The sequence below is a fragment of the Trichoderma ghanense genome (assembly GCF_004382785.1).
Source record: "Trichoderma ghanense strain CCMA-1212 chromosome Unknown scaffold_0, whole genome shotgun sequence".
Classification (NCBI taxonomy): Eukaryota; Fungi; Ascomycota; class Sordariomycetes; order Hypocreales; family Hypocreaceae; genus Trichoderma; species Trichoderma ghanense.
The window spans coordinates 2,644,460-2,664,174 of NW_027395663.1; the positions used below are offsets into that span (position 1 = coordinate 2,644,460).

General features: G+C 55.6%; 5 protein-coding genes across 5 annotated transcripts; 4 read left to right on the forward strand and 1 right to left on the reverse strand.

Moving 5' to 3' along the window:
* Positions 1 to 563: 563 nt before the first annotated feature.
* On the forward strand, positions 564 to 2,318 carry CCMA1212_000900 (IQ domain-containing protein IQM6; the record flags this gene model as incomplete). The annotated part of the gene is made up of 1 exon (XM_073698347.1): positions 564 to 2,318. The coding sequence occupies one exon, from the start codon at positions 564 to 566 to the stop codon at positions 2,316 to 2,318; it is 1,755 nt and encodes a 584-aa protein (XP_073563698.1).
* Positions 2,319 to 3,172: 854 nt separating this feature from the next.
* On the forward strand, positions 3,173 to 4,984 carry CCMA1212_000901 (uncharacterized protein; the record flags this gene model as incomplete). The annotated part of the gene is made up of 1 exon (XM_073698348.1): positions 3,173 to 4,984. One exon carries the CDS (start codon positions 3,173 to 3,175, stop codon positions 4,982 to 4,984), a length of 1,812 nt encoding a protein of 603 aa, XP_073563697.1.
* Positions 4,985 to 5,917: 933 nt separating this feature from the next.
* Positions 5,918 to 10,625, forward strand: CCMA1212_000902 (Transcription initiation factor TFIID subunit 2; the record flags this gene model as incomplete). Its single annotated transcript, XM_073698349.1, has 2 exons — positions 5,918 to 9,598; positions 9,669 to 10,625. The coding sequence occupies 2 exons, from the start codon at positions 5,918 to 5,920 to the stop codon at positions 10,623 to 10,625; spliced, it is 4,638 nt and encodes a 1,545-aa protein (XP_073563700.1).
* Positions 10,626 to 11,384: 759 nt separating this feature from the next.
* Positions 11,385 to 12,961, reverse strand: CCMA1212_000903 (uncharacterized protein; the record flags this gene model as incomplete). The annotated part of the gene is made up of 3 exons (XM_073698350.1): positions 12,764 to 12,961; positions 11,607 to 12,672; positions 11,385 to 11,520 (listed from the first exon to the last, which is right to left on the reverse strand). The coding sequence occupies exons 1-3, from the start codon at positions 12,957 to 12,959 to the stop codon at positions 11,385 to 11,387; spliced, it is 1,398 nt and encodes a 465-aa protein (XP_073563699.1). The 5' UTR covers positions 12,960 to 12,961.
* Positions 12,962 to 14,365: 1,404 nt separating this feature from the next.
* Positions 14,366 to 19,681, forward strand: CCMA1212_000904 (Transcriptional regulatory protein SIN3; the record flags this gene model as incomplete). Its single annotated transcript, XM_073698351.1, has 6 exons — positions 14,366 to 14,974; positions 15,691 to 15,791; positions 15,843 to 16,416; positions 16,479 to 17,306; positions 17,375 to 19,078; positions 19,142 to 19,681. The coding sequence occupies 6 exons, from the start codon at positions 14,366 to 14,368 to the stop codon at positions 19,679 to 19,681; spliced, it is 4,356 nt and encodes a 1,451-aa protein (XP_073563694.1).
* Positions 19,682 to 19,715: the final 34 nt, after the last annotated feature.

Here is a 19,715-nt window from a genome sequence, read left to right on the forward strand (position 1 = left end):
GAGCCTCTCGCCTTGTCATGATCGTTTGATGGAGGGCCCCGACGCTTTCGGGTCCTTGCGTCACCCCGTCATCAACCAAACGGCACAGAATCCCCAGTTCAGGGGCCCGTCTGATAGGTGGTCAGCGCCCGATCAAACATGTTGCCTGGTCCAGCAGACGTACCGCTGCCCTGTTCATTGGGCCCGTGGAGGGCGGCCACGGTCTCTTTTTTTAGTTCTTATCAGCGTCTTAAAGGGCCGTCTTCCCGCTCCTGGTAGTGCGGCCTGTGATCCAAAGACAAGCCAGATATAAAGCCTTCCGCCGACCTTGAGCTCAGCTCTTAGATTCGGAGCTTCTGCCGGACAACCCGAAGCTCTAGGCCGACCTTCAGCTATCTTTTCAGCTTTTCTTTTTCGGCTCGACATACTCACTAGCAGATCGAGCATTGACAGGATAGACCGACGTCGGGTAGCCTTTTGATTGCTTCGCTTACTTCGCCGGCCACACATGCGATCCCGCACAAGTAGTTGTCTCCCATGGGAGGTCCCAGGCGCTGTATGAACGTGTTCGACGACCGGAAGCCATGCATTCCAGAAACCCGACAAACTCCAGCTTCACCTCGAGCTTCTCCACCCTCACCTCCTCTTCAGCCAAATCGCAGCAGTATCTCGACTCCCTGATACCGCCGTCTCGAGAAGAGTTTGAGCGCATTGCCCATGTGCAGGAGGAAAAGGAAGAGGAAATCAGGCAAAGAATCAAGGAGCAAAAGCGCAGGTCGCACCAGGAGAGCAGGCGAAGCTTGCAGTCGAACAGGAGCGATGAGAGGAGCGATGCTGCGCGCGTGATTCAGAAGACATTCCGGGGCTATCGAGCAAGGCGTGAGATGAATGGCTTCACACTGGATTCGAGCACCAGATGGATAACGGCCATTCGCGAGGCCCAGTTCCGCGAAACCACACGACCTCGAGGCAGGTCATTCACCGGCCAAAGTCAAGATACGCTGTCGTCTGGGGATACGAACGATATCCACGCCATCGCACGGTCAAACTGGAAAAAGCTGGGCATGATCGCCTTGCGCGCCGGTCATGATGACGAGGAGGAAGAGTCCGATTCGGACAGCTCATGCGAATCAACTCGCTTGTCGCCCCGAGAGAAGGAAGAACTGAGAAAACTTCGAGAGGAGGCCAATGCCCAGCGGCGATCAACTGCTCTCACACTGGGGCTGCAGTACTGGTTAGAAATCGTAGACCAGAAGCACCGATACGGCACCAACCTGCGCATGTACCACGAGGAATGGAGAAAAGCCGACACCAACGAAAACTTCTTCTACTGGCTCGACTACGGCGAGGGGCGATACATATCGCTCGACACATGTCCGCGAGACAGACTGGAGAGGGACCAGGTCCGATACTTGTCACGAGAGGAGCGCCAGTACTATCTGGCCACGGTTGACGACCAGGGCCGGCTCTGTTGGGCGAAGAACGGCGAGCCCATTGACACGAGCGACAAGTACAGGGACAGCATATACGGCATCGTTCCTGTAGACGATCCAGCACCGCCGTGGCGGACGGTGGCAGAGCCGAATCCCTACGCCGAATCGTCCAGCGGACTGACTTCGAGCTCATCAGCATCCTACTCAGATCCGAGTCACGAGCAGAATCGCGCAGACAAACATACCAACCCACCGCCCGATCCGCGCGACGTCAAGAAGGTGAAGCAGTTCTCCGCCACGTCGACCCTCAACAAGCTGCTGCGCAAGACGGTCAAGGACGGCACGTGGATCTTTGTCGCGGACACGTCCTTCAGGCTCTACATCGGCATCAAGCAGGCCGGCTCATTCCAGCACTCGTCGTTCCTCCAAGGCGCCCGCATCTCTGCCGGAGGACTCATCGGCATCAAGGAGGGCAAGCTCACTTTCCTATCGCCCCTGAGCGGGCACTATCGACCCCCGACGTCCAACTTCCGCGCCTTTGTGCGGAGTCTCAAGGCTGAAGGCGTCGACGTGGGACATGTGCCGATATCAAAGGCATACGCCGTCCTGCTGGGCCTCGAGACGTACACCAAGACCCGCCGAGTGGGCAAGGACCTTGTGCACAAGGCGATCCACAGGAAGAACAAGGCGATCCATCCCAAGGAGATGAAGAAGAAAGAGGAGGAGGAAAAGGACACGAGCAAGAGCGCGCAGAAGGAGCGGCAGGTGGTGGCAATGGAGAAGCGGCAGACGGAGCTTGAGAAGCAAGCGCACGTGGAGGAGACGGCCATCAAGGCGCTGAAGAGGCTTCATCTTGTGCCCACAGCTGGACAGGCGTCTGAGAAGAGGAGCGTCACATCTCGTTAGGGCAAAAAGCATCGGACTGCTTTATTTTGGCTGAAGGCATCCTGGGATCGGTATATGACGGTACATGAGAAATACCCCTGGTTTTGTTTAGATTAACTCATTCTTTGCTGTATGATGGATGGATGCATAGAAGAGCGAATTGAGATGTGATTTTGGTTCATTGGAACTGTGCCTTCATATTCCTTCCATTACAGGTAAGGTACTATCGGGTCGGGTGCTTACAAACATGAAGTAACCGGGTAGTTGCCAGCAGCCTACGCGTACAGCAACGAAGCAATGAATGGTGATAGATGCTTTAGAGCCTAGTAGATGCCGAAGCCGGGGGAGACTCTCTCGTTGTCTGCTTGATAGAACCTCCCAGAATCCATGAGGACCATCCTTGTTGGATTTATCCCATGTCGCCCCAATGCGTACAGTAGAGCTCGAAGCACTGGAGCGCCAGAGCTCTGAGCGCCCTGGAAGCTCCCCGCCAGCTCAAAAGGGGCGGGGGCTGAGCGCCGCGAATTAGTGAGCAGGTCCGCTGTAACGATGCCACCTCCCAGGCGGTTTTGGGGGGTAAGAGCCACTGGAGCCACTCGCTAGAACCGCCAAACTCCATGGCGCGCAGGCGCTAGAACCCCCTTCTGGCGGCAAGGGAGGGAGAACCAAGGAGAAGAAAAAAAAAAAAAGCGACAGAGCGTCCGTCCATGGAGCGAGAATCGCACAGTTGAGAATCAACGTCACGTCGCACGAAAATCACAAAGCGGCAATCCGGTGCATCGAGCAAAAGACGTCGAGGCAACGCGTGTCCCGCCAGCGACAGCGCCCTCTGCAGCAGCCCTGAAGAAACATGACAGGCGCGCTCCGGCTTGCCAATGGCCTCCATCACCCGCTCCAACCGGCGAGCTGAGGGCCTTCACCTCTATGACCGTAACGTGAACGCCAGCCCCCTCACGCGCCCGGCGCCTGGGCCAAACTCCTTCCACCACGGCGCGGCGGCGGGCGGTCGCACAAAGCGAAGCCTCGACGTGGCCGAGCGCGACCTCGACGCCCTGCGGCACAAGAAGACGAGGATCGCAGTCGAGATACTCGCAAAGCCCCAGCTGCCTCGCGAGCCCGTGAATGTACAGCCGCCGATACCGCGACGAGCCGCTGTGGCGAGCAGCGCAAGTGCGAGTACGAGTAGGCCGCCCGTTGCCCCTGTGCCGCCCACCAGGCCAGCGTCCACGTCCACGTCCACGTCCACGCCCGCGCCCATCTCCGCAGCCGCCGCAGACCCGGAGCCGCCCAACGCCAGCCTGACGAAGCACCAGGCCAAAGTAATCAATGGCATACGGCACGAGCTCGATCGCCTGCAGTCGCGCCCCGACGACACCAGGGACACCAAGGAGCAGGGCCGCAAGCTGCGGTCGCAGGAGGCCACCCGGTTCAAGAGCGAGCTGTCTGCCTATTTCCCGGACTACGACGAGGTGATAGGCAACGACCCCAAGGAACAACGTGAGCAGCCCGTCATACTACCCTACCTCGCCTCTTTTCCCTTTCCGGGGAGCTTTCCGCGCAAGATTTCCGCTCGAATCCTCTCGATAACGTCCTCTTTGTACGCTGCACTGCTTGTTTCACACGGCCATCTGACCATCTTCACTGCAGATTTACTCAACCCCGACACGCCGATTATTGTTGTCGACACTAGCTTGTCGCGCGCGATCCCCGACGCTCAACGCACTGGGCCTCGACCCCACCACCACCACCAGAACCCGAGTGGCGCAGACTTTCCCGTCAGAGGATACGGCGATGCGTTGTTCACCGACGTGTTTGACTCGCAGCGGATCGATTTCGGCTTTCTAGACGCCCAACACAAGAACAAAAACATCGAAGACCCCTTGCCCGATAGCCTGTTCGAGCCGATCCATAAAAAGGCAGAGAGGGTCGAACGGTCCATTCGCAACACCGAAAAGGGTCGTGCGCAACATGAAAAGGACCAGATCATTCGGCTCCTAGAGGGCCTCCAGGGCCATGACTGGCTGAGAGTCATGGGAGTCAGCGGCGTTACGGAGTCGAAGAAGAAGAAGTTTGAACCGGCCAGGAAGCACTTCATCAAGGGTTGCCAGGCGATACTGGCCAAGTTTCGGAACTGGAACCTTGAAGAGAAGCGGCGGAAGCTTGAGAAGGAGAAGGCTCTTGCGGAGAAGGCAGAGCAGGAAGATGAGAGCGACAACGGTGACGCAGAATCCGAAGAAAGGGAGGATAGCCATTCCGGAGAGAGCGATGACAGTGAGGACGACGAGGACGGGGGCGAGGACGAGGCCGAAGAGGATGAACCCTCGCAGGACGATGCCAGCGAGACGTCCTCTCCGGCCAAGCAGCTGCGACGAGAAGCCAGGGCGAGATCGAAACTAGCGGCAGCAAACTCCAAGCGGTCACGGCCTGCTCACAAACCTGCACCACCGACAAAGCCTCCAGAACCCCCGAGAGAGTTCAAATCTTTCTTTGCCAAGAGGTATGAGCGCGAGAGCGCTCTGAACAGGCAGAGACGAGCCGGCAGAAAAATCCTCGCCTGGGGTCATCCCATCCCCGACATACCTCAAGCCCACTTCATCCTGCCGGAAGAGTATCGGGATGAGGAAACACTCAAGGCGCGGGAGAGGAAGAAGCGCAGGGACAGGCGAGAGCTGCGGACTCTGAAATAGGTAACCATTGAATCATTGCTAGGGGCGTCACGCGGGGGGAAACTGGAAGGGCAAAATACAGATGGGCGTCTGGCGGGTCTGCTTTACAGGGCGTTTGGCGGTTAAGGTGATATCATACTCGTTCTCAGTTCATAATACTCGTGGAAGGACGATGGCTTTAGCAACATGAAAGTGTTCAAAGGCAGCAAAGCATGTAAGATACGGTAGTAATAGTACTACCTGCTATCCCTAAGTGATAGGCTCGTCGTACCAAGGGGATGCGCAATTTCTGTAGAGGAACATCGAAGGATTAAGAATCTCAACATTGAATCAACAAGGCATGATTTGAAACGAGCGTGACCTTGAACTCACCAAACATGCGAATCTGAGAACAAACTGAGATGCAGGCAAAAGGGCGTCGTCAATGCGTCGCTGCGTGAGGACTGCCGGCCAATGGCAGGAAAAGCTGCTCTGCTGGGGTACAGCAAGGTTGGGCCAGTCGGAAGCCACAATGGGCTGCAAGCTGGTCCGTGCTCCTTCGAGCTTCTTTCGAGAGACGCGCCCGCCTCTGGCAACTTGGATTTGCTAAGCAGACCTTTGCTACTATCCAACTTCCACTTGGTCGCCTTCGCCAGCGCTTCACAGTCCCTTTATCCTCCTCTGGGCGTATCCAGCTGGTGCCAGATCGCGTTCTTCGTCCGCGGCGCCCTTCTCTGCCGCCACACCCGTCGTGCGACTTGCCCCCGGCCTCGGGCTCTGAGCGGCGACGGACAGACTCGACTCCAGATGCGATGCAGCTGACGCAGATCTGACAATCCTCACATTCGTCTCAGATGCGCTCGCGACGATTTCACCGACCTCGATGCAGTGACTGAGCCATATAAAGCTCGCTGGAGCCCCGCCTCTCTTCCTTCTCTTCCCACCTCGCTCTTCAAACCACCGCGACCGCCACCAATGGCTGCTGCAGCTCTCCCCAACGGCACCAGCGGCACCAACTCGACGCCCGACATGGAGGAAGCGCTGTCGCCTCACCCCCTGCTGGACGTAGAAGATGGCCTCCCTCCCATCGAGGACCGGACTGTGTCTGGATATTTCGTCTTCAAGCAGGAAGTAAACCTCGAGGTGAACTTTCGAGAGCGGCGCATCGATGGCACGACGAATATTTTCATTGTGACCTTCGCCGACAAGGCAGTCGACGAGGTCCTCCTGGACGCCGCCCAGTGCGAGATCGACACGAACAATATTACGGTCACGGAGATGCGAGAGGTCGACGGCGAGGCCGTGGAAGGCCAGAAGCGTAAGGTGGCTGCTGAATACCACGATCCCTACGAGAAGCTCGCGCAGCCCAAGGGCTGGAACCTGAGGGCCGACCACCACGACATTCGCCGCATCCGCGCTCGCTCCATTTTTCACAGCCGCAAAGCCGACGTGCCCGCCGAAAATAGAGGCTTCGAGGGCTTTACGCCGGCATACGGCTCGCTCAAGATCAACTTTCGAGGCAAGGGGGAACAGGAACGACCGAGGTTGATCATTAGGAAGTCAATGTCGAGTCTGGATCCCGTGGAAAAGTCTACCAAGCAATTCAAGATCACCATACCCTTTGTGACAAAGAACCCCAGAGACGGCCTGCACTTTGTTGGCGTTGATCCGCTCGACAACCGGTTCACGCACATGTACACTCGCCATTCGATCCAACCGGGAACTGCGTGCTGCATTTTCCCCTGCGTCGACGACCACGGCGCTCGGTGCGACTGGAGGATATCCATCAAATACCCGCGAACCCTCGGTGACGCCCTCCAACAGGCCCTTGCGACGAAGAAGGATGGTCCATCTCACAATGGCGCGGACAAGTCGCAGGCCGATGGCCAGGACCTTCACTTCAAGCTCGCAGAGGAGGACAAGCTGCGAGAAATGTCTGTTGTCTGTTCTGGCTTCCTTATGGAGGAGACGGTTGATCCTGAGGATGACCACAAGAAGATCATGATTTTTGAGCCGGAGAAGCAGGTTTCCGTCCAAAAGCTCGGCTTTGCCATTGGCCCTTTCGAGCACATCAATCTCTCGTCAGAGTCCCGAACCGAAGAGGACGAAGTGAAGCTTGGGATGAGCGCACTGAAAATACACGCCTATTGTCTACCTGGCCGAGCCGACTGGGTCCGCAACACTGCCGCTGCTCTGACTATGGCCGCCGACTTCTTCACCTATACTTTTGCCAAGTACCCCTTTGGCAACTTCAAGCTCTGCTTTCTGGATGACATGGTGGAGGACACTGTGGTATTACACTCCCTGGCCTTCGTCAGCAATCGACTCTTGTATCCCGAGGATATCATCGACCCGGAGATTGAGACGACGAGGAAAGTCGTCCACACTCTTACATCTCAGTGGATCGGCATCAACATGATCCCCAACACGCGTAGAGATATGTGGCTTGTCGTTGGCATGGCGCACTTCATGACAGACCTATTCATGAAAAAGCTCTGTGGAAACAATGATTATCGGTTTCGAATGAAGATGATGTCGGACAGGCTTGTCGAGTTGGATGTCGACCGGCCGTCACTATCGGACCTTGGACAGAACCTCCATTTGGGCGAATTCGAGATGGAGTTCATGGCACTCAAGGCGCCAGTCGTGTTTTTCATCCTCGACAAGCGGCTCAGCAAAGCGTCCGGCGGCCACGGATTGACCCGTATTCTGCAGAAGCAGTTGACCAGGGCGCAGATTGAGGGCAGCGACAAATTCCTCGTTCTCGACACTGAAAAGTTTCGAGCTACGTGCGAAAAGGCTGCCAAGTACCGCCTCGAGAGTTTCTGGAACCAATGGGTGTACGGCTCCGGCTGCCCGCGGTTCGACGTCAAGGCCAAGTTCAACAAGAAGCGGCTTTGCGTCGAACTCATGTTGATACAAGTACAGCATCAGACTATCAAGAAGATGGAGCTCAGCAAGGACCAGTTCTTGCGAGCGGTCAGAGAGCGAAGGGCACATCTGAAGACCGGCGAAATCCAACCGCTGTTCACTGGACCCATGACTGTTCGGATACACGAGGCCGACGGAACGCCGTACGAGCACATTCTAGAGATTCGCGAGGATGCCACACGGTCCACCAAGTTCGAAATCCCTTACAACACCAAGTACAAACGCCTGAAGCGAACGCGCCGTATGAAGGAGAAGCACAACGCAGGTGCTAGCATGGAGATACCCGAGAACACTGATGACGCTCTTCTCTACTGCCTCGGAGATGTTCTTCAGAGTCCAGAGGATCTGCGTGATTGGGAACTGATTGAATGGGACCCAGAAACCGAGCGCAAGATGGACCAGGAGTCCTACGAATGGATTCGAGTCGATGCCGATTTTGAGTGGGCGTGCAGCATGAACCGGACTCTGGAGCCGTACATGTACGTGTCCCAGCTGCAGCAAGACCGAGACGTTGTCGCCCAGCAAGATGCGATGCTCTACCTGTCCACTGGCCCGCTTCATCCGATCGCCTCGGGATTCCTCGTGAGGACGCTTGTTGACCGCCGCTATTTCCACGGCATTCGGACCATGGCGGCACAGGCCCTCACTAGGCAAGCCAACATCAAAGACATCCCGATGCTGGGTCTGCGACAACTCATGCGCGCTTATCGCGAGATGTTTTGTTATGATCAGACAAACCAGCCCCAGCCAAACGACTTCTCCGACAAGAGACAGTACAACGTCCGATGTTCGATCATCAGGGCCATCGCCGAGGTCAGAGATACCGCGGGCTACTGCCCTGTCGAGGCCCGACAGTTCATCTTGGACCAGTTACTCTTCAACAACAACGAAAACAATCCGTTCTCCGACCACCACTACATTGCCGTTCTCGTGGAAGCGCTGGCCACGTCTCTCATCCCGACGCAGGCGGACGAGTGGTTCAAACGCCAAGTCAAGATACCCTCTGATGAAGAGCGCCACTTCCTCGACCAGGCCCTGGAGCAGATAGAACGAGTCCTTAGACGTGACGAGTGGACAAGCTCCTACCAGAATATCTGGACCATTGCAGGGCTGGATGCGAAGCAGCGCCTCATGAAGGCAGAGGTGATTCCAATGGACTACGCCGACTTTGGACAATACTTGCTGGACGGGACGCAGGACCTGATTCGCATCAAGTGCTTCGAGGCTCTCATCGACCTTGGAGCCCTGATGGATCCGACTTTCTTCACCTTCCTGTTCTACTCACTCATGACGGATCGATCGCCCTTTGTTCGCGACAAACTTATTCAAGCGGTGGCTCGAGGGCTTGCTGCCATTGCATTCGGGGAGCACTCAAAGGCCGTTAAGAACGAGCCTGCCTCGGATGAAGCAGATGCTTTGTTGCTCATCCAGGATAGCGCCGAAGAAGTGGCTGCCAGGAAGGAGAAGTTCGCTCGAAAGGAGAACCTAGATGCTGCACTAAAAGCTCTGAGGAAGGAAATGGACGAGACGTACGCTGCCGACGAGAGGCACTACAGCACCGCCATGCGCAAGGCATTGGACCATCCCGCTCTCGGACGGGCTGAAGTCGAATCGCTTCTTGACCTGGCCGCTATGATGTTTGAAGAAGCGAGGAGCTGGGTGCTCACCCTTAACTTGCCCAAGGGCTGGACGGTGGAGCGGCCTGCGCAGCAGCTCTCGGACCGGGTAAGCAGTCACAGATTCTTCTCCCCCTTTCTTTCTCGATCGATGATAATGGATTGCTAACTGTCTGTAGTTGATCGTCAAGTTCAAGTCTTACTACAAGACGAAGCCCAAGAGTGCAGCGCCTCCACCACGACCGCCCGTGCCCGACGCCAGGGTGCCTCTCCCAGCGCCAAAGCCATCATCGATCAAAATCAGCACCAAGGCTGGACAGCAGATCTCGCCGTCGCGGCCTGCCCCTTCTCCGATTCCGACGTCTTCTAGTGATACCATAGTTGCCGCGGGCCGTCCAACAAATGGCACTGGTCTTCCTCCCAAACCGACCGTCAAGCCGGAGTCTCAATCTGGCATTCTGGCTAAGCGGCCTCGGCCAGAAAAGGATAACATCCCGTCCTCGAAGAGACCCAAGGTGGAAGCGGAACCACCATCGAACCTCGACAAGATACCAACCGCTTCCCCGAAGAAGCGGCGCATGGTCACTCTCAAGACCTCCAACCCAAAACGACTGGCTGTTATCCTTGGCCAGACGCCAACGCCGACATCAAAGAGTGCTTCAGCTACTCCTACCTCTTCCGGCATCTTGGGTAGGACCGCGTTGCCTTCGGCGGCGCCCAAGGAGCCGAATCCCTCGGGACCAGTGAAGGACGCGAATGGTGCAAAGCCCCCGCGCAAGCCGCTTCCCTCTGGGGAGGTGAGAAGGCCCCTGCCAACGGGCGGTTCGTCTTCGGGCTTCCCGCTTTCTTCGTCGACTAGTAAGATATTCGCGAAGCATCGTCCACCGATGCCTGGGCCAAAGTCGTCCAGTATGTCGCCGCTTAGGTCGCCCATCAAGTCACCCATAAAGTCTCCTATCAAATCGACTGCTTCTCTTCCGGAGCCGAGTCAAGCGGCGGCACCGGCACCGGCACCGGCGCCGGCTCCTGCACCTGCTCCTGCTTTGCCGCCCGCTTCAGCATCTGCTCCGGGCGCACGCCCCAAGATAAAAATCATCCGAAAGCCTCAACCGGCACAGCTTCCTCCTCCGTCTTGAAGCAGCGTTGCTGATGCACGAGCGAGGCGCAACGGGAGCGCACCTGAAACCTTTGTTTCTTTCCAAATCTTTTTCAAAAGTACCCCTTAGACCCCTGTCCTGTTTCGACTTTTGACGTTTTCTGGTATCATTCTGGCGTTGAGGGGGAGGCTAAGGGAAGGAGGTCTGACGACGGCAACGCTTTTTTTGTTGCCTTGGAGTTGGGGTCGGTCAATGAAAGATGAAAGTGCTCTTACATCGCAATGGATGGAACGCAGGAGGGGGTGGGTTAATATGTCTATGATAAAGAGAAACAGAGTTGGCAGCCCTCATGATATGACTTGGATTCATGTGAATACATTCGATGGATGTCTGGGTGGAGACGCCTGTGAATTTATGGTGGTGTGCCTTTTAACTTTGGTGATGGCTTCATTTCGCGATGGCTTCACGATGCGTAACTCATGCCGTCACTGCTACCAACGTCGATCTGACCTCGAGGAAGAGCCGCATAGTTTGGCTGCCGAGATTTCCAACAGCATTTGTTTGATCGTATGAATTTGATTGGCGATATGCGTACGGTTGCAATGTTGCTGAAAGTGGTTGCATTTCGCCTCGGCCCAGATCTTTTGTCTATCTTTATAAGGGTATATCATGAACAACACGGGTGTGGGTAGTTGAAACAACACGAAGCCTCCGACCATCTGTCCAACAAGTCCATCCGATACGTCAAGCAATCGAAGAACACAAAACAGTTTCTGTGCCGGCCACAAGTTACTTTGACTATGCTTTAGTGTCTTCTTCTCTGCCCCATCGCGCGGTCTCATCGCCGTCCTTCCATTCTTGCTCGACGTAGCCAAGCTGCCGCTTGACCTTTTCGACAGTCTCCTTGTCGCCGGTGTTCTTGCCAATGTTGTCACTGTCGTATCGAGTTCGTCAGCTATCGCCTTACGTATATGACCGTCGCATCCTTGCATGCATGACACTTCCACAAAGAATACTCACCTAATCTTGACAGCCGGCCGACCAGCAGCTGAGCTGAGCTTGATGACAATGTTAAGCGGCACGGACTTGGTGCCCGTCTTGAGGTGCGTAAAGTCGTTTGTCAAGAAAGTGCCGACGCCGAACGTAGGCTGGAAGCCATACTTTTGCGAGATTTCAAGATACTCGAGGCAGCGGTCAATGTTGAGCGAGTCAGAGAAGACGATAATCTTCTTCTCCTTGATGCCTTGTTCGTCATAATAGTCGCGCAGCAGCTTGACATACTCGGCAGGGTCGCCAGAGTCCTGGCGCACGCCCGCAAACATCTCGGCATACGTCTTCATGCTCCCATCGGGCTTCTGGAAGGCTTCGGGGCCGAATCTGCCGCCGTCGACTGGGCGAATCGGCAGGCTAAACGCCTTGAGGAATTCCTTTGTGCCAAAAGTATCCGTCAAGGCAATGGACAGGTCTGTACCGAAGATGCTGACCCAGTGGCGCAGGGCTTCTTCGGTGGCCTTGGCGTAATCATTGGTTATCGCGGCGATTCCCATGAACCACTCGTGAGCGACGGTGCCGACGGGAGGGATGCCGAAGCGCATGGCCAGGTGCACGTTGCTCGTTCCCGTCAACTTGCCAGGGAAGCCCTTTGCGGCCGCTTCCTTGGATGCCTTGACCAACCCGCGGAACACCAGCGCTTGGGTGTGATAGTCGCGGCGTCTGCGGGTTCCGAACTCGGACGTGGTGCATCCAGCTTCCAACAGGCGCAGGCCCTTTTCAAAGGCCTTTTCCTCCTGTCCCTCGTAGTTCCAGTCCGTGTCCATAAAGCGGAAGTAGGCCTCGGAGGTCAGCGCCAGTATGGGGATCTCATAGAGGATCGTTTCGGACCACGTGCCCTTGATCTCCATGTGGACGTCGCCAACATCGGAGTCAGAGCCGGTGTCCTCTCCGACGGGCGTGAAAGTCGGAAAGACTTGCTCTCGAGGTCGCAGACGGAAGTCCTTGAGGAATTCGAGGTAATCAGACGACAGATACTTGCAGTGCTCCTGCAGGAACCGGTATTCTTCGTCAGAGAGGGAGATGTTGCCGAGCTCTGTCAGAGGTTGCGTCAGCTCGGTGTACAGCAGCGAATGACTCAAGCTAGACGGCAGTGGGTAGCTATGTACAGAAGAGAAAGAGCATACTTTGGATTTGTGTCTCTAGCCAGTTAAAGGCAGCTCTTGACAGCTTCTTGTCGGGGGTTCTGTTGGTAAAGGCATAGGTGACGGGCACGTCCTTGAAGAACTTGAAGACGGCGCATTGCATCGTCAGCTTATACAGATCCGTGTCCAGGAAGGAGATGACGCCCTCCGGAAAGGGCGACGAGCTGTTGAAGTCCATGGCTGAAGTTCAACGGGCAGATCGGAGATAACAGTCGGTTGTCAATGGCAGAGGAGGAGGAACTGCGAAGAACGAGGCGGGTTGGCTATTTATGAGCAGTCGTTGAAAAGGTTGTTTTGGGTTAAGTTTGGTCTAAGTCTAGGGAAGAGTCGTGGCGGGGGCTCAAGTGTTCGAGAGTCTGTCGCTGATAAATTGCCGGGCCGAGTCAGTTCACAAAAAACAGGCGAAGGATTAGACGAAGGACGAGGAGCATATGCGAACAACGGCGCATAATAGAGGTAATTCTTCGCTATGCAGAGCTGCTAAGTCGTCTCATGGGACACCGGAGCAGAGTTCTGCTGCATCATAGTACTCCATAGGCATCTTCACTCTATCCTTGTGATCTCATTCCGGGTCATTAGTATTTGGTAGGACGAAGGAGCCACAAATGGCGGCACGTCAAGGCAGCGTTGTATGTGCTATGGCAATTCGGTTGAGAACACACATAGGGTACGGAAAGAGGAGAGCTATACGAGTACCTTGAGGGATCAAATTCGCACTTTGACAAGGACCCTGAGCTAGCTGCATTACCTGGGCAGAGCAACAAAACAGCTACTATAGCTACCCTTTCTGCGCTGTAGACAAGCACTATAAATCAGCTCATCTCTACCTAGGTACCTTGTAGGTACCATATAGTGCACGAATGGCAGCAGAATACTGTGCCCTTGCGCCTATTTTGTTCCGAAATTTCCTGCTGCATTCGACACTCTTCTCGGCTCTACTAGCTCCGATTCCAAGGCTGCCGTTTTCTGCTAGCAAATCTATCTGGTGGGCTGCATGATATCATGACGCGCCGCCGTCGCCGAATTCCGCTGTGCCGGCATCAGATAAGGGACAAACAATGATCCGGCGCCCTCGGCCGCGAAATCCAATTCCGCCCCAAAGCGCTTATCAGCACGTGACTCAGAATCCTCCGCGGCAAGCCCAGGCAATGGCCGTCAGATCTCGTCACCCTCTCGGTTCGGAGCTCTCCAGGTTTGCAGAGCGTACAAAGTTGTGTGCCCAGCAGGCTGTTGCGAGACCCATCAGCAGCATCTGCCGCGCCTCTGATCCCCTTGGCCGCAGTCTTGTTTTGGGACGCGGATTCCATGTAGGAGCACACCGGCTCAGCTGTGCCCACAAGCTGTAAGTCGATTTTCCTTGCTGCTTCGGCGCGACACAGAACAGCCGTCCGAACCATCTCTCCTGAGCCGGCTGGGAGCGTCCACGGGCAGGCTCAGGCCACAAAGCTGTCCTCGTTTGAAAAATTCACAGGATTTCGCAGCGTCACTGAAGAAAGAAAAAAAAAAAAAAAGAGAGAAAAGGAAAACTTTCTGGTTGTTCTTCTGAACTCTGCTAATTATGAACCCGCCCCTCGACAGATCAGCATGAACAGTCAAAATCTCCACGGCCACGGTGGCGGCGCGCCCTACGACCGGGAGCGCGAAATGGACGAGCGGCATCGCGCCATTCAGCAGCACGAAGAGATGGCTCGCCGCGACCAAGAACGAGAAAGAGAGCGCGAACGAGAACGAGACGGCGACCGCTACCCTCCAGCACCGCACCAGAGCAGCGCGGGCTCAATCCCAATCCACCAGCCGGTGGCCTCGCGGATCTCGGGCGCCATCCACAGCCCCGGAGGTCTGCTCGCAAACCACAATGGCAACGCGCCTCCCATTTCCCTCGGCGCTCCTCCGGGCCCCTTGGGTTCCTTTGGCGGACCTCTGCAGAGCGAGCACGCGCGGCCGATCCAGCACGGCGGTCCCGGCGCTGCGAACGGCCAACACCAGATGTTTGCCTCGATTTCCCATACACAACCTCCTCCGAATGGTTCGCAAGCTGCCCCCGGCGGCGGAATCTTTGGGGGGCCTCTACAGCCTCAGCACCCACAGGAAGGCGGTCGGGGAGGCCAACAAAACGCCACGATGGTTGGCGTAGCCCCTGGCGGGCACCAGATGCCGGGCGGCATCACACAGGGCCAGCAGCCCATTCTGAATGTGAGTTTGGGAACTCTCCTTTCCGTTAGCGCGTGTTTTTGCTTTCCTCTCGAGGTGAATTCAAAGTGAGTTCGAGGAGGCTGGAGTCTGCGGGACCTTGTGGGCAACTGGCAGCCAGCCGCCAGTCCTTTCGGCGACACAGTTCAGATGTGATTCACCCTAGCCCCAGACCTTACGCCTGTCTACTTTGCTCTCTCTCTTTCCCCCTTTCGCTCACTTCTCTTCTTCCTCTTTCTCCCCTTCATCTCCTCTCGCGTCAGTACAGCAATCTCTTTCCGTATTCACTTTGATTTCCAACGCATTCATCACTCCCCAGCAAAGCTATTCCCACACATGCTTGTATTCCCTTTCCAATACCTTTCGTTATATCATCATTCTACAAGACCATCACTCTGCGAACATGAGCGCAAACGCAAACCCCGTGATGGACATGGATGGTGTGCAGCATTGCTCTGCGGTGGCCATCACACTGCCCTCTGGTCGCCCCTTGGCAAGTGTCATTAACCCAGTTGCGCTCCAAACTCGAGCCTACTTGGATTTCCCAACTGGGGTGCGAGAAGTTGTCACGGCGTTCGTCGGAGGTGGTGAACGCTTGATTCTGGCCTGCCGCGATGACACCAGGCTTTGGGGTTTCTACCACTACTTTCATGTGCCGTCGAATCCTGCCAATTTTTGTCACATTTGCTGGCTGATGGCTAACGAGTTGGATCTTTTAGGATGCCCTGACTTACCTTGATCAAGTCAAGGTGCAATTTCACGACCAACCAGATGTCTACAACCGCTTCTTAGACATCATGAAAGACTTCAAGAGCCAGGCGTACGTACAATATGAGCTATATGCAGGATCCAGACACTGACACTCACTCAGAATCGACACCCCGGGAGTCATCAACCGTGTCTCTGAATTGTTCGCAGGACACCCAAACCTTATCCAAGGGTTCAACACCTTCCTACCGCCTGGATATCGGATAGAGTGCGGCGCCGGCAATGATCCGAATACCATCAGAGTCACCACGCCAATGGGGACTACAGTTCAGTCCATCGCTGGGCGAGGGCCTCAGCCCGATGGCCATGGACTTGCCGTGGGTGGCCAGCCTCTGTTCCCCGAGCGAGGAGGCCAGTGGCAACAGAGGCCTCAGCACAGTATCGAGAGCCCGGAGGCTGCCTTCAGCACTCCCGTTCAGAATGGTGCGAACCTGTTTGTGCAAGCCGCGACCCAAGGCGGCGCGTTTGACGGCCCAGGAGGTCATCAGCAGCGCAATCCCCCTCAAATACCAGGGAGCGGTGGCCCTCCCGGCGGACCGAATTCACGGAGTGCTCATACTCCCATGCCCGCCTCCGGCCCAGGCGCAGTCAACGGCGGCGCTGCGAATCCCGCCAACATGGAACGCCGTGGCCCCGTGGAATTCAACCACGCCATCAGCTATGTGAACAAGATCAAAGTAAGTCTTCATAGCTCATCCGCCTATCTGCGCGCGCTTGGCTAACTGAAAATTTCCTGCAGAACCGCTTCCAAGACAAGCCAGAAATCTACAAACAGTTCCTCGAGATCCTCCAGACTTATCAGAGAGAGCAAAAGCCAATCCAAGATGTGTACGCTCAAGTAACTACTCTCTTCAACTCGGCACCCGATCTCCTGGAAGATTTCAAACAGTTTTTGCCGGAGTCTGCCGGCCAGGCTAGGGCGCCTCCTGGTCGTCAGGACGACGGTGCCGCCGCTGGCTCAAGCCATACTCCTCAACCGGGGATGAGGGACGGGCAGAAATTGCCCCCATTGGGAAGCTTCCCACCACCAGTCAGTGCGGCAAAGGACAACAAGAAGCGACCGCGGACTGATAAGCAAACCCCTACTCCCGGTACTCTCCTTGCTGAACCCCCGACCTCGGCACGTCTCCCTCCGCAAACCGTCAATGGCAGCAAGCGGCCAAAGCTCAGTCATGTAAGAGGCAGCGGAGATGGCGCCTCCATTGAACCTACCCTTACGCCGGTTATGCCTGAACCTTACCCTCCTCGTTCTCCTGCGACGTCAAATCAAGAAGAGATTGCCTTCTTTGAGCGGGTCAAGAAGTACCTCAGCAATCGGTCTTCGATGAATGAGTTCCTCAAACTTTGCAATCTCTTCAGCCAGAACATCATTGACAAGAACACTCTTTACCACAAGGGTGCCCTCTTCATTGGCGCCAGCCCAGATCTGATGAGCTTTTGGAAGGCCTTTGTTGGTGTCGACTCTCAAGACGTGGTCATCGACAACAGGCCTGCGCCGCCGGTTGAGAAGGTCTCCTTGAGCAATTGCCGCGGATATGGCCCAAGCTATCGTCTTTTGCCAAAGAGGGTAAGCAACACCACTCGAAGCACGATTCTTTTTTAAAATTGCAGTCAGCTAACAGACATGTCTTCTAGGAGCGTCTTAAGCCTTGCAGCGGCCGCGATGAGCTCTGCAATTCGGTCTTGAACGACGACTGGGCTTCGCACCCTACTTGGGCCAGTGAAGACTCCGGCTTTGTTGCTCACCGAAAGAACCAATTTGAAGAGGGTCTCCATCGTATCGAAGAGGAGCGCCATGACTACGACTTCAACATCGAAGCCAACCTCAAGTGCATCCAGCTTCTCGAGCCCATTGCTCAGCAGATGCTTGCAATGTCCCCAGCTGAAAGGGAGGCGTTCCATATGCCTTCGGCTCTTGCTGGCCAGAGCACTTCCATCTTCAAGCGCATCTGCAAGAAGATCTACGGAGAGCGCGGTATCGATGTCGTCAACGACATGTATACTCATCCTTTCGATGTCATCCCCGTGCTTCTGGCTCGTATGAAGCAAAAGGATGAGGAATGGCGATTCTCGCAGCGAGAGTGGGAAAAGGTGTGGCATGCACAAACACACAACATGCACCTCAAGAGCCTGGATCACATGGGCATCCTGGTCAAGTCAACCGATAAGAGGAACTTGACGGCAAAGCATCTGATCGATGTCATCAAGACAAAGCATGAGGAGCAGCGTCGTGAGCGCATTCTCAAAGGAAAAGCGCCTCGCCACCAGTTTGTCTGGGATTTCAAGGACAAGGAAGTTGTGCTCGACCTTTTGCGCCTGATGATGCTCTACAGCATGCATAATGGGCAGCACAGCGGCCAGGAGAAGGAACGTATCTTAGATTTCTTCGAGACGTTTGTGCCTACCTTTTTCGACCTCCCCGAGGATGTGGTTCAGGAGAGAATTCCAAAGATGCAGCCTGACTCGGGCGAAGAGGAGATTGAAGACCAGACGCCAGCTGAGCTGACCAACGGCCGTAGTCGCCGCAATGGAAAGAAGGGCGATCTCCTTAGAGGGGTCCTCGACCCTGGCCGAAACGGTAGCAAACCACGGACTCAGAAAGAGGACAGCGCTGCTTCTGGAAGCAAGGAAACGACCCCAGAGGTCGGATCGGCCAACGAAGAAGAGATGGCCGATGCCAACGATGACACTGCCGTTCCTGAAGTGTCGAATGAGCGATGGATGCCCACCATTCCCAAGCCAGTCGTCGTCGGAGACAGCGATAACGGCCTCTTGGATGCCGATGGCGAGCTCAAGGCAGATGGCTTCTTCACCCGCCCATGGTACAACTTCTTCTGCAACCAGACGATCTTTGTCTTCTTCAGCATCTTCCAAACGCTATACTCGCGACTCCTGGACATCAAAGACAGCAAGGAGGCCGTTGCGGCTGAGATAGAGCGTCTCAACAAGCCCAAGCCTGCCAGAGACCTTGGGTTCACAGAGAACCACATGACCTTCTTCGCCCCCGACGACGAGCCTGCCAAGTTCTGGCCCAAGACGCTTGAGCTCATCGAGGACTACATTACCGGCGATGTTGACGAGAACCGGTACCAGGATGTAATGCGACACTACTACCTGAAGAACGGCTGGAAGCTGTATACCATTCAGGATCTGCTCAAAACTCTTTGCCGCCTGGCGTTGACATGCAAAAGCCTCGACGCGAAGGAAAAGACGCCCGATCTCATCCAGCAGTACCTCATCAACCGGGAGAGGGAAGAGACGAGCTACCAGACGGAAATCAGTGCGCGGAAATTCGCCGAGAAGTGTGTCAAGGATGGCGACCTCTTCGTTATCTGCTGGGTAAGTTCCAAAAACACCGTGTGCTCCTCATTCGCGGCCTCGTCTGTTGACACTTGATGCTAGTTCCCTCAGAAATCGGAAGCCACGGTTCGATGGCTCCAGCGAGACGAGACGACATTCTACATGGATGAAATGCAAACCCGTGACAAATGGCAGTATTACATCTCTTCCTATGTTCGAGTGGAGCCTACAGAAGGGGTTCCTCGATCCAAGCTGCAGAAAGTCGTCCTCACCCGCAACTTGCCCTCCGGAGACTCCGAGTCAGACGAGGACGCCATCCCCAAGCCTGTGTCGTACAAGGAGGACCTGACGGTCAGCATCTGTCTTAAGAGCTCCAAGATGATCTGGGCCCCAGGTACTTCCGAGTACTTCATCTACGACCAGGCGCCAAAAACCAAGGAACAGCGCGAGCGTCGCGAAAAGTTCATCAAGGCGCTGAGCAACTACCGCGAGCTCAAGTTTTCTGAGAAGATGATCCACAACCCAGTCTGGGCCAAGGATATGAGCCCCGAGGAGGTTCAGGAACAGAACAAGAACTTCCGCAGGTGGATGGACGAAGGCATCCCTCCACCAGTTTCAAGTGAGGATGTGGATATGGATTAGGTATCAGAGGAATCGGACCTCACTCTTGCTTTGT